This window comes from Amblyomma mixtum, chromosome 4 (assembly GCF_055824585.1).
Source record: "Amblyomma mixtum isolate Tamu chromosome 4, ASM5582458v1, whole genome shotgun sequence".
NCBI lineage: Eukaryota > Metazoa > Arthropoda > Arachnida > Ixodida > Ixodidae > Amblyomma > Amblyomma mixtum.
In genome coordinates this window covers 147323712-147341377 of record NC_143015.1, presented here as the reverse complement: position 1 = coordinate 147341377, position 17666 = coordinate 147323712, and the positions used below count along the sequence as shown (strand labels likewise).

Below are 17666 nucleotides of genomic sequence, written 5' to 3'. Positions count from 1 at the left end.
AGATGATAAGAAATGCGTGAACGCATGCTGTTAAGAAATAGTGGTTCTGTCAGGGGGCCGGACAAAAATAATCCTTAATAAGTTAAGGTTGTTTGCAGTCTAATAAGAGCCATTTAAATATATTATTGAAATCTTGACTGATTGGGAGATAGAGTGGAATACGACGATACTACGCTAACTTTGCGGAGCAGTCAGGGCGTATCTTTTCCCTCGCCTCTCGAATTCACGTAATCATCGGCGCATCTTAAATTAGTCGTTGCAAGCCTTCGCAACGTTGCTTTGAAACCTCAAAAATGATCGCAAAGGTGGTCTTTTTCCTTGTATGAATTTCAAAGGTTTTATTCTGAACACCATCGTTTCAACGTTACTCCATTGTTTTAACGTTTTATTTTCACTTTAGAACCAACTTTAGGCACTACGGAGGCCATGACAGCTGAACGAGGTGGGTGTAGTCTTAGCAACAAGCGCTGCTTCAGCCACGATTTTGGGAAGGGTAGCAAATGGAATTTAGTCGTTTCACGTTTTCCTTTCACTTCAGAAACAACTTCAAGCACAGCGGAGGCCGTAACAGATAAACCAGGTGGGTGTTGTCTTCAAACGGAGGTGGTGCCGCAAAATGCTATTTGAATCCCGCAAGTCTGACAAGCTTATGGTTCGTCGCAACCGTTGTGGCCAATCACAACAAATTGTGCAAGACGAGTTCGTGCTACTTAAGTATTTTTTTTACATTATACTGCGACTTCACATTAATGACTTTAGAGGTATATGTGTTAAAGATACAGCGGAAGAACACTTTTTTAAAACAAATCTTTGTTCAAACTGTGGTATTTGCCTAAAAAACTGTTTTTTACACTGAACCTTTTTGTATATATCAGCTATAAGTACTTCCTTCATTGTTATTGCATTTTTACAAAGTAGATCTAAACAATAAGATCTAAACTCAGAAGAATGCCAAGATATTCTAGCGACGGTTGCACGTGGTGGCCAATACTTTATAGGAAGTCCATCAGGCGTAAAATACTTCCTTTGTCTCTTAAGTCTATCGCACCTAATGAGGTTGAAGTAAATTTTCCAGAGGCTCTATAAATGTGCAGTATACAGAGCCTCTGTCGGGGATACCAAAGAAAAAACAAGTTGTTTTACCTGGATTGTGGAGTCAGCCTTAGTTCAATTACGTATTCTATCCTTATTTCATTTCCAGAAAAGCGTATCGACCAGTGTTCCGAGGCTTTTCAAGCAATATGCAAGGAAAGAGGTCAAGAATGTAAGATATACAATGGAAATGCAGTGTGCAAAGGTAAGAAACATTTTTCCTAAAAGATGCTAGGGATTGCGCTAGCAATAATAACCTTGCTGAGCTCACAAAGCTCAGCCATAAACACAGTAGCCACAGTTGGTACTTTCCTTGAGGAGAAATACTGTTAGCACTGATGTTCGCCGAACGCTTGGATAGTCTATACTTATTATTTCAACAATTAGAAGTTTATGCAACAGCAGCAGTAGGGATATCGATGAAATTCAAATAAAATCTGTCAAATACGTCGCAGATGTAATTGCACCAGTTCTTGCGAATATCTTTAATATGTGTTTAACTACGTCTATATTCCCAGTAAAGTTGCAGGTTGCCAAAGCAGTAGTGCTCTTTAATAAGGGGAATCGAAACGAATTAGGCAATTATCGGCCTGTATCTATATTGCAAAATAATTCTTTGCAGGGTTTTGAATTTCATCGAAACCTCCAATGTATTAACATCTTACCAATTTGGTTTCGGGAAGAATATGTCAACTGAATTAGCCTTGCTTCACCAAAAAGAATATATTTTAACACAATTTGAGAACAAGAAAATTGTGGTTGGCTTCTTTGTCGACTTCTCCAAGGCTTTTGACTTGGTTAATCATGAAGTTTTATTGAATAAGTTGGATATTTACGGTGTACGTGGATTTGCGTTACATTTACTACGGTTATATTTATCCCACCGGCGACAAGTAGTCCAAATTAATAACTCGATCACAAGTCCTACCACTGGCTTGTGGTGTCCCACAATGCAGCATATTGGGGCCTTTGCTCTTTAAACTTTATATACATGACATCGTTATTATTAACCAGGATGCCAAATTTATCATATACGCAGGCGACACCAGCATATTTTTCTCTGGTAATAATACCGATCAACTTATCTCTAGTTGCAATGACACAATAGTTCAACTACAACAATGGTCGTCCTATAATTCTATGACGATTAACGCAAATAAAACAAAAGCGGTTATCTTTCGGGCAAAGAATAAGCCACTCCTTCCTCATGCCGATATTATTGTTCACTCTCGTCCTGTTGACATTGTTGACAATATCAAAAACCTTGGTGTGACATTTACTGCTCACATGTCCTGGGAAACTCATGTGAACTTACTAGTGACGAATTTAGCTCGGATAACTGGAATAATTGGTCCTCTCAGATACATTCTTTCTACAAAACTCAAACTAGTGGTTTATAATTCACTCTTTTATTCACATGTTAACTATTGGCAACTTGTCTGGGGTACAACTACATTCTCTAATCTACAAAAAATTTATGTCATGCAGAAGCGATACCTACGTCATGTGTACAACGCTGGTTATAATGCAGCAACTGCAGGTTGTTTTTCATAGAGCTCATGTTATTACGGCTCATAAACTATATCTCTACCGTTTGAGTACTAGATTTAAATATGAAGTAGGATATAATATACATAACCTTGGTACTCTGGCATATTTAGAAAAGAATGAGCAATATTATGCTACAAGACATGGAGAATATTGGAAAATAGTTGCACCCCGTTTGAACTCTGGCATGGAACGCCTATGTTATTCTTTATCTTTACCATCACTGTTAAACCATTATCTATCTACTAACTTTGATTTATTTATTTAATCCACTGCTAAGCTTCGACCTATGTTTACTGAGAATGAATAACTGATTTTACTTATCCTGAGATTTCATTTTTCGGACCACTCTGTTTTACTTCTGTTCTGCACTGATCAAGTGTTTTCATTTTTTTTTGTTTGACTGTATGAATTGATTGCTGTTGACCAAACGCTGCTCATTGAGTGGGGCGACGGGCTCGTCAAGCCGCCTATTGACGGCTTTTTTTCCGTCGTCCTCCATCTGTGTACTCTACATGGTGGAAATAAAGACTTCTCTCTCTCTCTCTTATGTCCTTTCTTCCTCAGGGATCACGTCGGATCGGTGCTCGGAAGACACAACTGCTGCATGTCGAAAAAATGGCCAGCTGTGTAGGATAAGGAACGGAAGTCCGATTTGTGAAGGTGAGGTGTTCTTTGTGTCTGTATTATCCCAATGTACTTCTAATCACCGGCTCGTTTTGTTAAACGGGGGAAACAGCCGAAAAATGTGTCCACTGATCGTGTTGAGCTCTGTTTGCTGCGAAATAAATCTGCAGTTTGCTTGCGTGTCATCCACTGCCTTCCGCCCTCTTTTTCTTTCGCAGGTGAAAGGAGTGAGCAATGCTCTGAAGCGGCGACAGCAGAATGCAAGAAACTCGGCAAAGAATGCGACATAAAAGACGGCAGTCCGTCGTGTGAAGGTGGGAGAAATGTTCTGGCGTTGATCAATTGAACTAAAGTGGCTGTTTGGGCTTGTTGGTCAGTGATCATGGTTAAAGAATGCAGCGCGAAAATGATGCGTATCATTGTTAGATAGATTTCCCACGCCTGCTGCTTTATCTCGTCACGTGGGTCTTGGATGACATTACAAAAGCTACTCGTTTCTTCGAATAAATGTGTTGGTAGTCAGCGCCAGTCCTGTCCACTTCTTCGGTTGTGCTTGTCTTTTCGCGCTGCATTCTTTAACCTTGATCAATTGGCCTGAAAAATGCAAGAGGCAGCGTGCGGTCTTGAAAACAAGAGCGATGACGCAGCTCTACTTATTGGCCGGGTTTGCCTGCAGCAGGGAGAGTATAAAGCTTGTATAAAATTTGGCGGATGTAAGAGCTATAATTATGGAGAGACATGGGGACTCGATATTTGTAAGAGGTTTCGTTTAATCCGTAGGAGCTATAAAAATTGCGTTTTGTAAAAATTTAGAAGAGAAAAAAAATTAAGTTCAGACAGTGTACAGGGCTTCAGTTACGAGATATTTGTTTTATGTTAGTGCCACACGATTGCTGAGCGGATTGTACTCTTCTGTAAGGCAGGCATACCTGAGGTTTTTGTTTGCACTTAGTTTTGTCTCTATCGGCAGAAAAAGGTTCAAACCAGTGTTCTGAAGCCTCTGTAGCTAAGTGCAAGGAACAAGGACAAGAATGCAAGATAAAAGACGGAGTTCCATCGTGCGAAGGTACGTTCCTATTACTGTAATAACATAAGTTCCCTTTACATCCTTTTCCTCTCCGGCAAATTTTTTAAATAACTACCACTCGCTGAAAACATATCTGTGGGATTAAAACTGAGGCTGATAAAGATTCATGTGTAGCCCTTTACGTGCAATAATCTTTATTGCTAACATAAACAAGCCCAGCACATTACGGGAAAAACATTGACGGCCGCCTTTTAAATGTGGTTGCTGACATGATGAATTGTGAAAGTTCTTACTCAATTATTACGCGAAAGGCCAGAGACACTGCATCATGACATGCATATTGAGTGACTTGCCGAAAATGTTTCCGACTGAGGTCTCATATTTTTGTTCGAGCTCGCATCGCACTGAGTTCAAAGCAGTTCGATGGCGATGGCAGATTTAAGGGCTGAGTGAATCAGAATGTCGCAAAAGCGCAAATTGATAACGAAGGCAACAACACGGAAGGAATTAATAGCCCGTGGAAAGTAAGTAGAGAGTGTACGCCGTCATACGTGCCGGCGAAAACTTTGGCTGATTTCCTATAGCAAGGAGTTCTATGAAGACAACCATTATCCCTGTTGGTCTCCGGAAGTCAAAGCAGTAACTGTGCCAAAAAGCGATTGACATTTTTTGACCAATTGTTACACGATCAAAATTTTAGTTAATGTGCAAGTGGGAACTGGTACTGGGTCTGTACGAACAAATTTATTCTAACACTTTGATATTCTGACCTGCGTCCCGAATATGCCAGTGCCCTTGCCGGCCTTTTGCGGTCGTACAGCGACGTTTTTGATTTGGGTCACTGATCCCTGGGCCAAATGTCCGTCATCACACATCACATCGATACTGGAGATGCCCGCCCTGTTCACCGGCGTCCTTACAGAGTCGCTCTTTCAGAACGCCAGATCATTCAGGAGGAAGTGGACAAAATGTTGGCCAGCAACATTATTCAGCCGTCAAGCAGCCCATGGGCGTCTCCGGTAGTACTTGTCAAAATGAAAGACAACAGCTGGAGGTTTTGCGTAGATTATCGACACCTAAACAAGATAACAAAGAAAGAGGTGTACCCTCTTCCTAGAATCGATGACGCCCTCAACTGCCTGCATGGTGCCAACTACTTCTCCTCCATCGATCTCCGTTCTCAATATTGGCAGATCTTTGTTGACGAAAGAGCTCGTGAGAAGACGGCTTTTGTCACTCCGGATAGACTCTACCAATTTAAGGTGAAGCCTTTCGGCTTATGTAATGCCCCTGCGAACTTCGAGCGCATGATGGACTCCTTACTACGCGGGTTGAAATGGACCACATGTCTGTGCTACCTCGATAATGTCATCGTATTTTAATCAACCTTTGAGGGCCACCTCCAATGCCTTTCGGCTATTCGTGGCGTCTTCCGACGAGCTGGCCTTCAGTTGAACTCCAGGAAGTGTAGCTTTGGTCGCCGGGAACTCAAGATCCTTGGACAATTGGTCAACACCGAAGGCATCCAACCGGACCCCGACAAAATTCGCGCTTTAAGTGGTTCTCCTATACCGAAATCTAGCAGCGCGTGCGTAGCTTCCTCAGGCTTTGCTCATACTTCCGGCGATTTGTACCAAACTTCGCGGAAATTGCCCGTCCACTCACGCAGCTTCTGAAAAAAGAGGTCTCCTTTTCCTGGGGCCACGAACAATCGGCCGCCTTCGCCGCTCTTATTGCCCACCTCACCCGTCCGCCAGTGTTGGCTCACTTCAATCCATCAGCACCCACAGAAGTACGCACCGACGCAAGGGGTCATGGAAGTGGTGCCGTTCTCGCACAAAGTCAGCTCGGCTCCTCTCGCGTCATCGCCTATGCCAGCCGACTCCTCTCTGCTGCCGAACAGAATTATTCCATCACTGAACGCGAGTGCTTAGTTTTAAGGAAGGTAATAGCAGCGCAAAAAAAAAACGGGGACATAAGAGAAACACAACCGCAACAGGACTGGCGCCAGTCCTGTTGCGGTTGTGTTTCTCTGATGTCCCCGTTTTTTTTTTTTGCTCTGCTATTACCTTCCTTAAGATGAACCACCGACTAGCCCATACAAAAATTTTGATCGAGTGAGTGCTTAGCCCTAGTCTTGGCCATTACGAAGTTCCGCCCTTACTTGTATGGGCGGCCATTCACAGCAGTCACTGACCACCACGCATTGTGTTGGCTTTCTACACTCAAAGACCCTACTGGTCGCCTTGGGCGTTGGGCCTTGCGCCTTCAGGAGTACCCTTTTTCAGTAGTTTATAAGTCTGGCTAGTTGCATCGAGACGCCGATTGCCTGTCCCGTCATCCAGTCGACCCGCCAAGCCAACCTGAATGTGACAATGACGATTGCGTGCTCTATATTTCTGACTTTGCCAACATTCGCCGTGAGCAACGCCAGGACCCTCAGCTTCGCGAAATTATCAATCGCCTTTGCGCCGATCGCCATGACCCTTCCCTTCGTTTTTAGTGCTCCACGACGGCACCTTATACCGGCACAATATGAGACCTGATGGCCCCGACCTTCTACTAGTCGTCCCTCAGCACCTACGCACAGCCGTCTTTGCACAGCTTCAAGACGTCCCCACAGCGGGTCATCTAGGCGTCTCTCGCACATACGACAGTGTGCGCTGTCGGTTCTTTTGGCCAGGCCTATACCGCGCAGTCCGCTGCTACGTGGCTGCTTGTGACCGCTGTCAACTCCGGAAAAAGCCATCACTTTTACCAGCTGGATTTCTGCAGCCGATCGACATCCTCATATGCGCATTTTCTCGAGTGGGTCTGGATCTTCTAGGGCCTTTTCCGCTGTCCGCATCGGGGAACAAATGGATTGCCGTGGCCACTGATTACACCACACGCTACGCGGTCACATGAGCAATACTAACCAGTTGTGCAACTGAAGTCGCTGCTTTCCTCCTCAACGGCTTTATACTCGTCCATGAAGCTCCCCGCCAACTGCTCACCGACCGTGACCGTTGCTTTCTTGCGCGTATAGTCGACGAGATCCTACGGTTGTGCAACGTTCGTCATTCTTTCACGACTGCCTACCATCCACAGACGAACGGGCTTACCGAACGCCTTAACCGGACACTGACTGATATGCTGTCTATGTACGTTTCTGATGACCACCGCGACTGGGACATAACGCTGCCACTTGTGACATTTGCATACAATTCGTCGCGTCACATCACTACCGTCTACTCCCCGTTCTATCTTCTATACGGCCGTGAACCTCTGCCTCCTTTTGACAGCCTGCTCCCTTCTGTCGCCACTGCCAGCTCATATGCTCGTGACGCCATAGCCCGAGCTGATGCTGGCCGCGTTGTTTCTTGCAACCGACTCACAGCCTCCCAGCACTCCGAGAAACGTCGCTATGATTCCTGTCATCGCAACCCCCAGTATTCTTGCGGCTCTCTCGTGCTGCTTTGGACCCCAGCTCGCCGCGTTGGACTCTCGGAACAACTTTTGCCCCGTTACACAGGACCGTACCGTATTTTACGACAAGTTACTCTAGTGACATACGAAATTGCGCCCTTGCATCCCGCACGCCATACCTCTACACCTCGCACCAAGACGGTCCATGTTGCACGCCTCAAGCTGTACTACAAGGGCCCTGGTTTCGACGCTAGTACGCACCAGGATGGTGCTTTTCAGCCGGCGGGGTAGTGTTACATTAGGTGGTGCATGCACTGATATACGCATAACGAAGGACAAAGAAGAGGCACGTGAGGCTTTGAAAAAGACGACGGTCGAGCAGTGTCGGCTGGTGCCTGCAGTAAACACCTGTCGTTTGAAAGCCCTGTCTTCCGTGTCCGCTCTCTACAATCCCAAGCGTAACTACCCCGTAACAATATGTTGGGGTTATTCGCTTGATTACCAGCGAAAATTTGGATATCCGAAGTGAAAAAAAAATGCATGTAAAATGTTGTCATGAAATGTTGGCGGCGATGCCTGCGTATGCAAGCTGAATTTAGAGGGTGTTGTTGACTCGAGTAGAATTTGGTTCCGGCTGGGAGAGCGAGAAATTTGAAAAAAATACTCAAGGAGTGAGAGTTTTCTGGAGCCAATATGATTCATTCCAGCGTCTGTCATAATCATCGTATGGACCATTTTGGGGGAGGAGTATGTGGGTATGCTGATTGATTACCGAGAAGTAAAGAAAAGAAATGACGACACGACGCTAATCGGCCGAAGTGCTGTTCCTGTTGGATAAGAGTATCAAAGAAAAGCATTAATAAAATTTGAGCGCAAAAATTTCGCCGCTTCGTGCTAGTGGCCGAGCCCATATATCCGTCTGTTTTGCAAAGCGCTCGCTACACGGGATTACGGTTTAATGGTGCAAGCCGGTTAGGCTGTTTTTCGCATCTTGCCTTAGGCTGACTTCTGCTGTAAGATTTAAAGAGGAGCCTTTAGGGAAACCGTATCTCGATGGTGGTGGGCTCTCTAGACCGCTGAGCGGTACATTTTTCAGGAACGTGGCAAAATTTTTTTGTCCTCTAGAATCAGAACACCAGAAATTTTATCTGTGCACGGCTTTGATGGCCGGCGTGACTGCTCTGAAAATAAATTATATTTCTGCTCCTTGAGCTGTCTGTTGCTTGCTGGGCACATTATCGTTTGAACGACTCTGTTTGGACGCCGTCGCAATTTCGCAACGCGGCTTATAACGAAGTGGGCTCGTTTAGTGGGCTTCCGCAGCGTGCCGACAGGCGATTGATAATATGCGATAATATTAAGTAGAAAACATCAGTATTAGTAAAAAGGGACGCAAGTAAATGATAATCTAAGCGAGAGAATTTGGGAATAATGGTGAAGTGATGAAGTTTAATTTCCAGCCGTATATACATTGAATGTCTGCTTATAAACCGTACTTCACGTCGTCTTGTACTGCCTGTGAAATTAAGAGTGTTCCAAATATCAGCAACCATGAATGATTATTTTATATTTTCACAACCGTACTTGTACATTGCGTTCTTCATTCACACCGCGACCGCTTTTTATTCGCAGGAACAGATATGCAGAAGTGCCCGAAAATTTTGTCTGATATGTGCGAAACACGTGGGCAAATATGCAAGATAAAGAACGGGACACCTACTTGCGGGGGTAAGAAATATGTTTTTGGTGATTCTATTAGCTAAAGCGCAATTGTAATTACTGCATTAAATAGCGGGGCTGCTTTTGATTTTATACGGAGCATTTGCGGTACGTGGTTTGACAATCCACTTCTGAATGCGGACTCTCACCAGCGCCTTCACGGCCTTTTCCAGGAGCTGAGTTGGACGAATGTCCGCCAGATATTATCGATGAATGCGAAAAGCGTGGGCAGGTATGCAAGATGACAAATGGCAGCCCCAAATGTCTAGGTGAGACGCTTCTTACACAACTCACGCCTTACTGCAAGTAATATGTTTAGTTCTGAGTGGAATGAGGTATATTCAAAGTATTTTTCGAAATTTTTATGTTAGCTGCATTTGAATTTCATTGTGCGGCTTTACGACCTTCCGACGCTGTCGCCCGCTGTTATTTTCCCAGATCAAATGCCTAAGCAGTGCTCTCAGGCTTCGATAGCGCACTGCCAGAGAATTGGGCAAGAATGTAAGCTCCAAGATGAAGTTCCCGTGTGCGAAGGTGAGCGGTGCAGTGTTCCTTACCATTCAATTTTAAATGACACTGAACAACCTCACATCAGAAATATTGCGCGGAACAATTAAGAATGGCATAACGAAGCCTGTGCTGCTAATTATAGCAGTGATTACTTCGTGGTAAGCCTCAGTTTATTGTAATTGCTTGTGTGGACTTTTCTTTGCAGGAATCCGGACAGGGAAATGCTCCGCAGAACTTGAGGATAAATGCGGAAGGCTTGGTCAAGAGTGCACGATACAGAATGGAAGCTACGTATGCAAAGGTGAAGAGTGTTTGTAATATTTAAAGCCCACCGGCGGAGATTAGTTGCACTCTGGTGGAGATGGACTACTTCTTGCCCATTCTGATATACGCAAGAGTCATTCTCATAAACGCAAGAGTACAATGCAATGTTGCCAACTGCCCGCACCAAAAACTTAGTTTTGTTCTGTAATTTTTTTGGTGTCATTGACAGCGGGCAAGCCTCAAGTGTGCTCCGAAGTCAACATAGGCGAATGCAAGAAAATGGGCCAGGAATGTAGGATAACAGACGGAAATCCAGTGTGCCAAGGTGAGAGCTATTTCTACCAGAAATCTCGCGCAACGATGTATGTAAAATGTATTGATACACGCTTTGCGCGTACTGCAGGCACAGCGCCTGACAAATGCCCAGGAAAATACGTAGCTCAATGCGCAAAACGAGGACAGAAATGCAAGATGAGAGACGGAAAGCCAGCATGTGAAGGTGAGCAGTATTTTGGGGACCGTATTTCCGCCGACGGCTCGTGCATTAGCCGTGTAGCGCATCAGATATTAAAATAAATCACCCAAGTAAGCGCGAATACTATTGCAGCAGTTTTCCCTATATTGCACCGAACATTGCCTGTATCTTTAGGTGAAGAGTGCCAGATGTGTAGTATGAAATGACTGACAAATGTAAAACGCAAGAACAAGCCTTGAGGTTGAAGATGGAATGGCTGTATGCGAAGATAAGTCGAGGGTCGGCTTAATGAAGGCATAAATGCTAAAACGATGCTGAACGCTTGCTAAAGTTCGTGTAAAAATATCGCCAGTCAGCCTTCTCGTCAGACTTCTCTGAGTAGCAATGTAGGACACTTTCATATTTATTACATACTGCAGGCATCGAAAAGCTCCGCTTATGAGATAAGGCCGTGATCAACAGCGGCGAAATGCAGAGAAAATTATGTAAGATAGTAATCGTAAACCTAGGCTGTATAGGCAAGCCACCTTATTATAAATATTGCAGTTTCTCAATTCTTCGAAAAGATTGCATATCCTATGTCAAATATATCGGAGAAATTGGGGTCGGTCTTGTCTGACTGGCAATGAAAAAAATCAGTAATACTGGCATTGCCATGGTTTTACTGAATATAATATTTATATTTCAACAAGGCAAGAGCATGCTGTAAGCTGTAAAGAAAATTAGCGACCATTGTCAAGCCGAAACAAAAGCCAGTGAGTATGAATATATCCAGTTTTTAAAGCCAAGTACACCACAGGTTAGCGGCAGTATAACTACGATAGTTTTACAGAAGGACGTTCACATTTCTTTTAAGAAGTACCCTATACCATGATTACAAATTTTACCAGGCTTCTGTAATTGTTCATGAGAACAATTCTGAATTATCATTTCGTATCAGGTACGCAGCGCCCAATGTACACAAAGGAAATAATCCGCATGTGCAGAAGGTTGGAATAAACTGCTAAATTGAAAATGAAAGGGTAGTATGCAAACGTCAAACTACTGACTGCTTTGTGAAGTAAAAATAATGCGACTCATCTGTAATGTTCGGTAGTTTTTAAAGATTTAGAGTGTGATGGCAAGAGCACATATATTAGAACATTGTGGTCTTTTTAAGCGTGTGATGAAACGTAAAATTTTAAATCATTTCGTTGTCAGGCCAAGAGGTACCAATGTGCAACAAAGCAATGATAGAAAAGTGCAAATCTAAAGGAAAAGTTTGTGAGATTGAACACGGGATGGCAATGTGCAAAGGTAAGCCGACGAAGCGCTTTTCTGTGGTTTACTTTTTCCGTAAATAATGAATGTGAGTTGGAACTCGATCAGAGTTTTAAAAAACATGGCTACTGTAGAGTGGAACTAGAAGGGTTCCTGTAGTGGCCGATGAAAAAAAAATTTTTGGTAATATTTCTCGCCAGGAGAGAAGAAAGTGTGCGATGAAGCAAAATTCGAGTGGTGCAAAGCTCAAGGAAAAGCCTGTGAGATCGAAGATGGGCTGCCAGTTTGCAAAGGTACGCCCAAATAAGACACTGCGTCTTTGTACTGTACTACTATTCTTAAAACTTTTGTTCTCTAATGTGTCGATATATTTTATAACATGACCATAATAACAAGAAGTACTCGTCGGATTTCTCTAACCACGTGTACAAAACATTTCTTTCATTACCATTCTTGCAGGTGACACGAGGCCTATATGCGATAAAAAAATGATCGACTTTTGCAAAGCTCAAGGAAAAGCCTGTGAGCTCGAAGACGGCATTGCGACGTGCAGAGGTAAAGAGACAAAAGGCTCTTGCGGCGATATAGATATGAAAGTTATATTAGTATGCTTTGCTACGGGCAACTAACCGTTGCATCTGAGACGTATAGGGTATCGATGGAACACGACGAACAATTAAAACAGTCAAAGAGAAAGACTTTTCCCTCACCATTTCTCACCAGGTGACACAAGCCCAGTGTGCCTTAAGGAAATGATTGACATCTGCAAAGCGCAAGGAAAAGCATGCGAGATTCAGAACGGAAGAGCAGTTTGCAAAGGTGAGATGACCAAAGGATTTGTGACTTTATGAAAGGACCGTTCTACTGAAGGCACTCAACCTCTATTGTAATAGAATTGTTTTTATTAGGTATTTCCAAAATAGCTGTGAAACACATACGCTATCTTCAACCGCTGTTTAAGCACTTAATGTTCCACTTATATTTTCAAGAAGGAGTAAACAGAAGAGGTTTATCCCAACCCGAAGTGTGTCGCGCGCCTGAGAGGACAGCCCGATGCGATGATGATCGACACACACAGGTGAGAAAGATGAAGCTACTTATAGAGGAAACTTTTATTTAAAATGAGGAAGGTTGCTCGAGCAACTTGGGTGGCACCCCTAGTCCAAGGCGCCACTGGCTTTCGCTGACTGACGGACTTGCTGAACCAACTTAAGTTGCTGATCCAGGGTCTCGCTGGTCAGGGCCACCTCCCACTGCTCATATGTCGGGTTGGATATAGTTAAGTGTTTTGGTTTCGTTGTGCATTCCCACGATATGTGGTAGAGCGTAGGGCAAGCTCCACACCAAGGGCATGTATTCTGATATTGAGTGGGGCTAATCTTGTGTAGGATGAACAAGTTAGGGAAAGTGTTGGTCTGAATTTTCCTCCAGAGTATGGCTGCGGAGGAGTCTAGTTTTATGTGAGGGGGTGGGTATTTTCTGCGCTCCAGCCGAATGTATTATAAAAACAAGAGACGGACGAAGACACATACCTGACACTAACAACCCGCACAGCCAGAAGCGGCAGCCTGACAGCGATTAGTCGGATGCGGTGCACCGAATACAGGGCTTCAGGTAGGAGACGTATACAATTTCATTCCCACCGCAAAGGTGGCCCGCAGGAAGATCAGCAGGATTGGCGGGATAGTTCGCAAAATAACCTTGATTAAACACCAAGTAGGGCAAAGACAAGGCGTGCGCAATGTGGTAAAAAGTAAGAACTCGTCACCAGGACGGAACGAGGCAACGTGGTGGGCCATGGCGTAGGGAGTTCTGCGGTCCTCCTGGCTGGCTGGCTTTAGTATCGAGGTGAGCAAGGCGGCGGAGTCGGGCCACTCGGGAGAGGAGCTGGTCAGGAAAAGACGAGGACAAGCCCGCAGGCGTCGAGCTGAAAGAGGCGTCGGGAAGAGAAGTGGGAGGACGGCCGTAAAAATGCAAAAGTGGGCAGTAAACCCTGGTTCGTTGCAACACCAAGTTATAGACAAACTTGACGAAAGGAAGGAATACGTCCGAATATCGGAGGTCAGGTTTGACGCACATGGAGATCGTATATGATCTCCATGTACCCTATCTGATCTTATCTATGGAACCGCTTTGTTAAGCCAATTGCCAGTGGGTTGTAGTTGGAGGTCATCTTGTGAACTGCAGGGTAGGCTTGAAGAACTTCGTGAACAACTCTGAACAGGAACGTCTGGCCGTTGTCGCCGAGGAGCACCTGAGGGGTGCCATGGCGCTTTACGGTGGACTAAAAAAATGTTGCAACTTGGGGCGTGAAGCCAGCAGAAAAGACAGCGGTCTCAGCGTAGCAACTGGGATTGTAGATAGCGGTGACTATTCAACGATTACTGATAGTAGTGAGGGGAAGCGGATCTAAAAGTACATGCCGACAACGGCGAGCGGCGTGACCGGGCACGGTAGGGGGTGCAGAAGTTCAGCGGGAGGTGAAGTCGGCGCTTTTTGACGATGGCAGAGGGTGAAAGTCGTGACGTATTGATCCACGTTTAATGAAAGGGCAAAAAAGAAGAAAAGAAGAGAAGGAACGACTTTCCGCGCAGTGATTATTTACTAAACACCTCAATGACTGGCCATAGCGTCACCCTTGGAGGGCCTCCAAAATACTGAAGCAACGCGCACGTGACACTGCTTGAGACCAGTGGGTTCTGTCAGAGTAGTAGATGTAGCGGCAGAGGACGCTGTTTTTGACTTTAAATTGGTGATTCTCCCTACGCATCCTTGTGTTAGGAGGGTCGGAAGCCCTGGCAAGGCTGTCGAATAATGAATGACAATGCGGATTAGCGAGTTGGTCGTGACAAGGGTGTGGAGATTGTCCAAAGTGCCATAGGGCACGTGGGCGATGCGCAGAACAACCGAAGTAGATGCGGCCTAGCTGTGGCAGGATAAAAGTAGTGTGAACAACGACACAGTTAAAGGCCAGTGGAGGCTATGCACGTGAGCACTTTGTTGAGGCCGCCAAAGTAGTCGCGAAAAAAATAAACAGAAAATAACTAAGTTGTCCAGGTAGCTCAAGCAGGTTTTCCATTGTACCTCCCGGAGGACTGAATTAATCAAGCGTTCAAAAGTAGGGGATGCGGCGGGCGTTACAGAGTTCATTACATGGAACTCGTAAAGCCTGTCGGGAATGGCCAACGCGTTCATTTCCTTGTCTGCTTCGTGCATAGGAGCCTTCCAATGACGGGAACAGATACATCATCTGGGAAAGTATTCAGCTCACTGGAGAGAGTTCAGGAAGTCATCAATCTGGGGCGGGTAAACGTCTTTGAGAAGTTTTTTTTTTTATTTGGGGGGGGGGGGGGGGGACAATAATCAGCACAAAACCGCACGAAACAGCAGGAGTTCAAGGCAGCGACGACGGCTGTCCCCTTTTCGAAGCGGACAAAACTAGACGAGAAGGCAATCTTCCTGGTTAGGTGGCTATCAGAAAATGCGATGAGCCTCTCCGCATAACAATGACATCAGAAGTAACCGAGACAAGTTCTTCACACTAAGTGCGCAAAACCGCAGCAGCAGTGGCAATGAGGCGGTGATGCGGCTCGCAGGCATCAGAGGAAGGGTCGTTCTTGGTCATGTGTATGATGTGGTTGCGACAAGATTATAAAGCACATGTGGAAGACAAGAAATCCAGTTCAAAAACGAGTAGGTTTGGGGTTTATTTGTCCATTTCATTCCGCAAGGGTCTCATGTTGATACATTGCATGAGGTTACATGGGGTTTAAAATCCCAAAGCGACTCAGGCTATGAGGGACGCCGTAGTGAAGGGCTGCAGAAGTAAGCTCAAGGAGACAGTACAGGAAATTGTACATTGTGGCGGGCACCGTCACTAGAAACTAGCACATTCCACTTTGCTGATGGTCAAATGATGACGTCGTTAGCTGCAATCAGTTGGGGGCCATTTCACCTTAGATAGGTGGGAGCCCAAGTGGCGCGAATTACAGAAACAGCACCGCCCGTGCCAATGAAGGCCCGAGCCGCCGTCGTGGCTCAATGGTTATGGCTCTCGGCTGCTGACCCGAATGACGCGGGTTCGATCCCGTCCGTGGTGGTCACATTTCTATGAAGTCAAAATGCTAGAGGCCCGTGCGCTGCGAGTGCGCGTTAAATAACCCCAGGTGGTCGAAATTGCCGGAGCCCTTCAACACAGCGTCTCTGAGAGCCAGAGTCGCTTTGGGAAGTTAAAATCCCAATAAAAAAATGAAGGCCAGAATTCGTAATCCTCCACCCACACTAATACCGTTGTAGGCGGGAGTTACAGAGGAATCTTCCAGGGTGGTCCCCTACTGGTCCAGGAGTCCACGGGCTTGTGCTTCACGTAAAGCCCGATCCACCAGCCATTTCTGGCCGGCGGGCTGAGCGGTCCGTAAAGCAGCCTCGCGGGAAGAATGGGGCGATGGGGGGTACTGCCTTTGGGGAAGGACATTCACAAAGGTAGTGGAAAAGTGTGGACCTGGGCACGCCACAAGTGGTACAGTCAGGAGGAAAGGTGGGGTGAAAGCATGAGAGACGGGGGGGGGGGGGGGGGGGGGGGAATAAAACAGCCTGTCTATAATTGTCGCCATGTGGCGCTAGATGAGGGCGACAAGGTACTGTGGGGTGGTGGCTGTGTCATGCGGCTGAGTTTGTAGAATGTTGTGATTTGATGATATGCAGAGAGGACCGATGGGGCCTCTGTCGCAGGGTTTGGGTGCCTGATCATCCGGGGTCCGGGAGGAGAGTTCTCAGGCCAGCGCATGAACGCGCTTATTACCGGGGATCGATGATTTTTTTTGTGTGTATGCAATAAAGTTGTTTCCATCCATCCGGAGGAATTTGCCTTTGTCTGAAGTATGCAGCTTTCCTTCCTAAAATAGGAGGAGCTAGTTTTCCGAGCGGAGGTCAGGCGTCAGAAAAGCCGGCCGGAGGGGAGAGGGAGAGCGGCGGTACGCAAAGGGGATCGCCTCTTGTGGGCCCATAACCACGAGGCTCAGCGGAGCTATCAAGTGGTGAAGGAGAACGGCGGGAAGAGGCAGGGAAGAGGAACAAGTAGGTGGGAGAAATAGGAGTGTGGTTGGTATCGAATGCCTAATAGACGCGACGTTTGTCTTGGAGCGGCGACGAGTGAAGTAGGAAATAAGGCCCCTGAAGCCGCAATAATAACAAACAGCGGATCGTGGGCGCCAGGGCTGGTAGTACGGTGGCGTAGTACGTCGGTGAAAATAGTTAGATGGTCGCCGGTAAAAGCCGGAGTTGAAGGTGATCGAAAGACAGGGTAGCGACTTTGACGCACGTGGGTGTTAGATGAGGAGAAGGAGCAAAGAGCAGGTCATTGAAGCCAACTCTTCTTTCAGACTGCTTCGAAGGCCGACTGTAATAAAAAAACTGCCTCTCCCGTAAACGAGAGTAGAGTAAGCATGAAATGTTTACGGGCCTAATGTCATCTCGGTGGACACCCGAACCGCACCGTACAGGAAGGGAGGAACGCCACCACCCGTTCAGCGCGATGCCTTGCCATTTGAACACAAGGTTTTTTGAGGAAAGGAAATGGCGCAGTAATTCTCTGCCATCTCGGTGGACACCCGAACCGCACCGTAAAGGAAGGGAGGAACGCCACCACCCGTTCGGCGCGATGCCTTGCCCTTTGAACGCAGCGCTTCTCCCCCGCATCACGTATGAGAACGAAGTGTAACGTGGCATTTATGTGCT

At 45.9% G+C, this 17666-nt stretch overlaps 1 protein-coding gene across 1 annotated transcript; it reads left to right on the top strand.

Moving 5' to 3' along the window:
* The first annotated feature begins 4245 nt into the window (after positions 1-4245).
* LOC149348677 (uncharacterized) lies at positions 4246-12781 on the top strand. The gene is made up of 11 exons (XM_089541823.1): positions 4246-4333; positions 9335-9430; positions 9595-9690; positions 9860-9955; positions 10137-10232; positions 10425-10520; positions 10599-10694; positions 11871-11966; positions 12131-12223; positions 12390-12485; positions 12654-12781. The coding sequence occupies exons 2-11, from the start codon at positions 9343-9345 to the stop codon at positions 12779-12781; spliced, it is 981 nt and encodes a 326-aa protein (XP_089397949.1). The 5' UTR covers positions 4246-4333; positions 9335-9342.
* Positions 12782-17666: the final 4885 nt, after the last annotated feature.

Excerpts from the sequence above, each read along its gene's own strand:
- LOC149348677 (XM_089541823.1), top strand. The coding sequence starts at position 9,343 with ATGCAGAAGTGCCCGAAAATTTTGTCTGATATGTGCGAAACACGTGGG. Across the intron at positions 10,521-10,598 it reads CGGAAATCCAGTGTGCCAAG|GCACAGCGCCTGACAAATGC; the intron begins GTGAGAGCTATT and ends CGCGTACTGCAG. Across the intron at positions 12,224-12,389 it reads TGGGCTGCCAGTTTGCAAAG|GTGACACGAGGCCTATATGC; the intron begins GTACGCCCAAAT and ends CCATTCTTGCAG.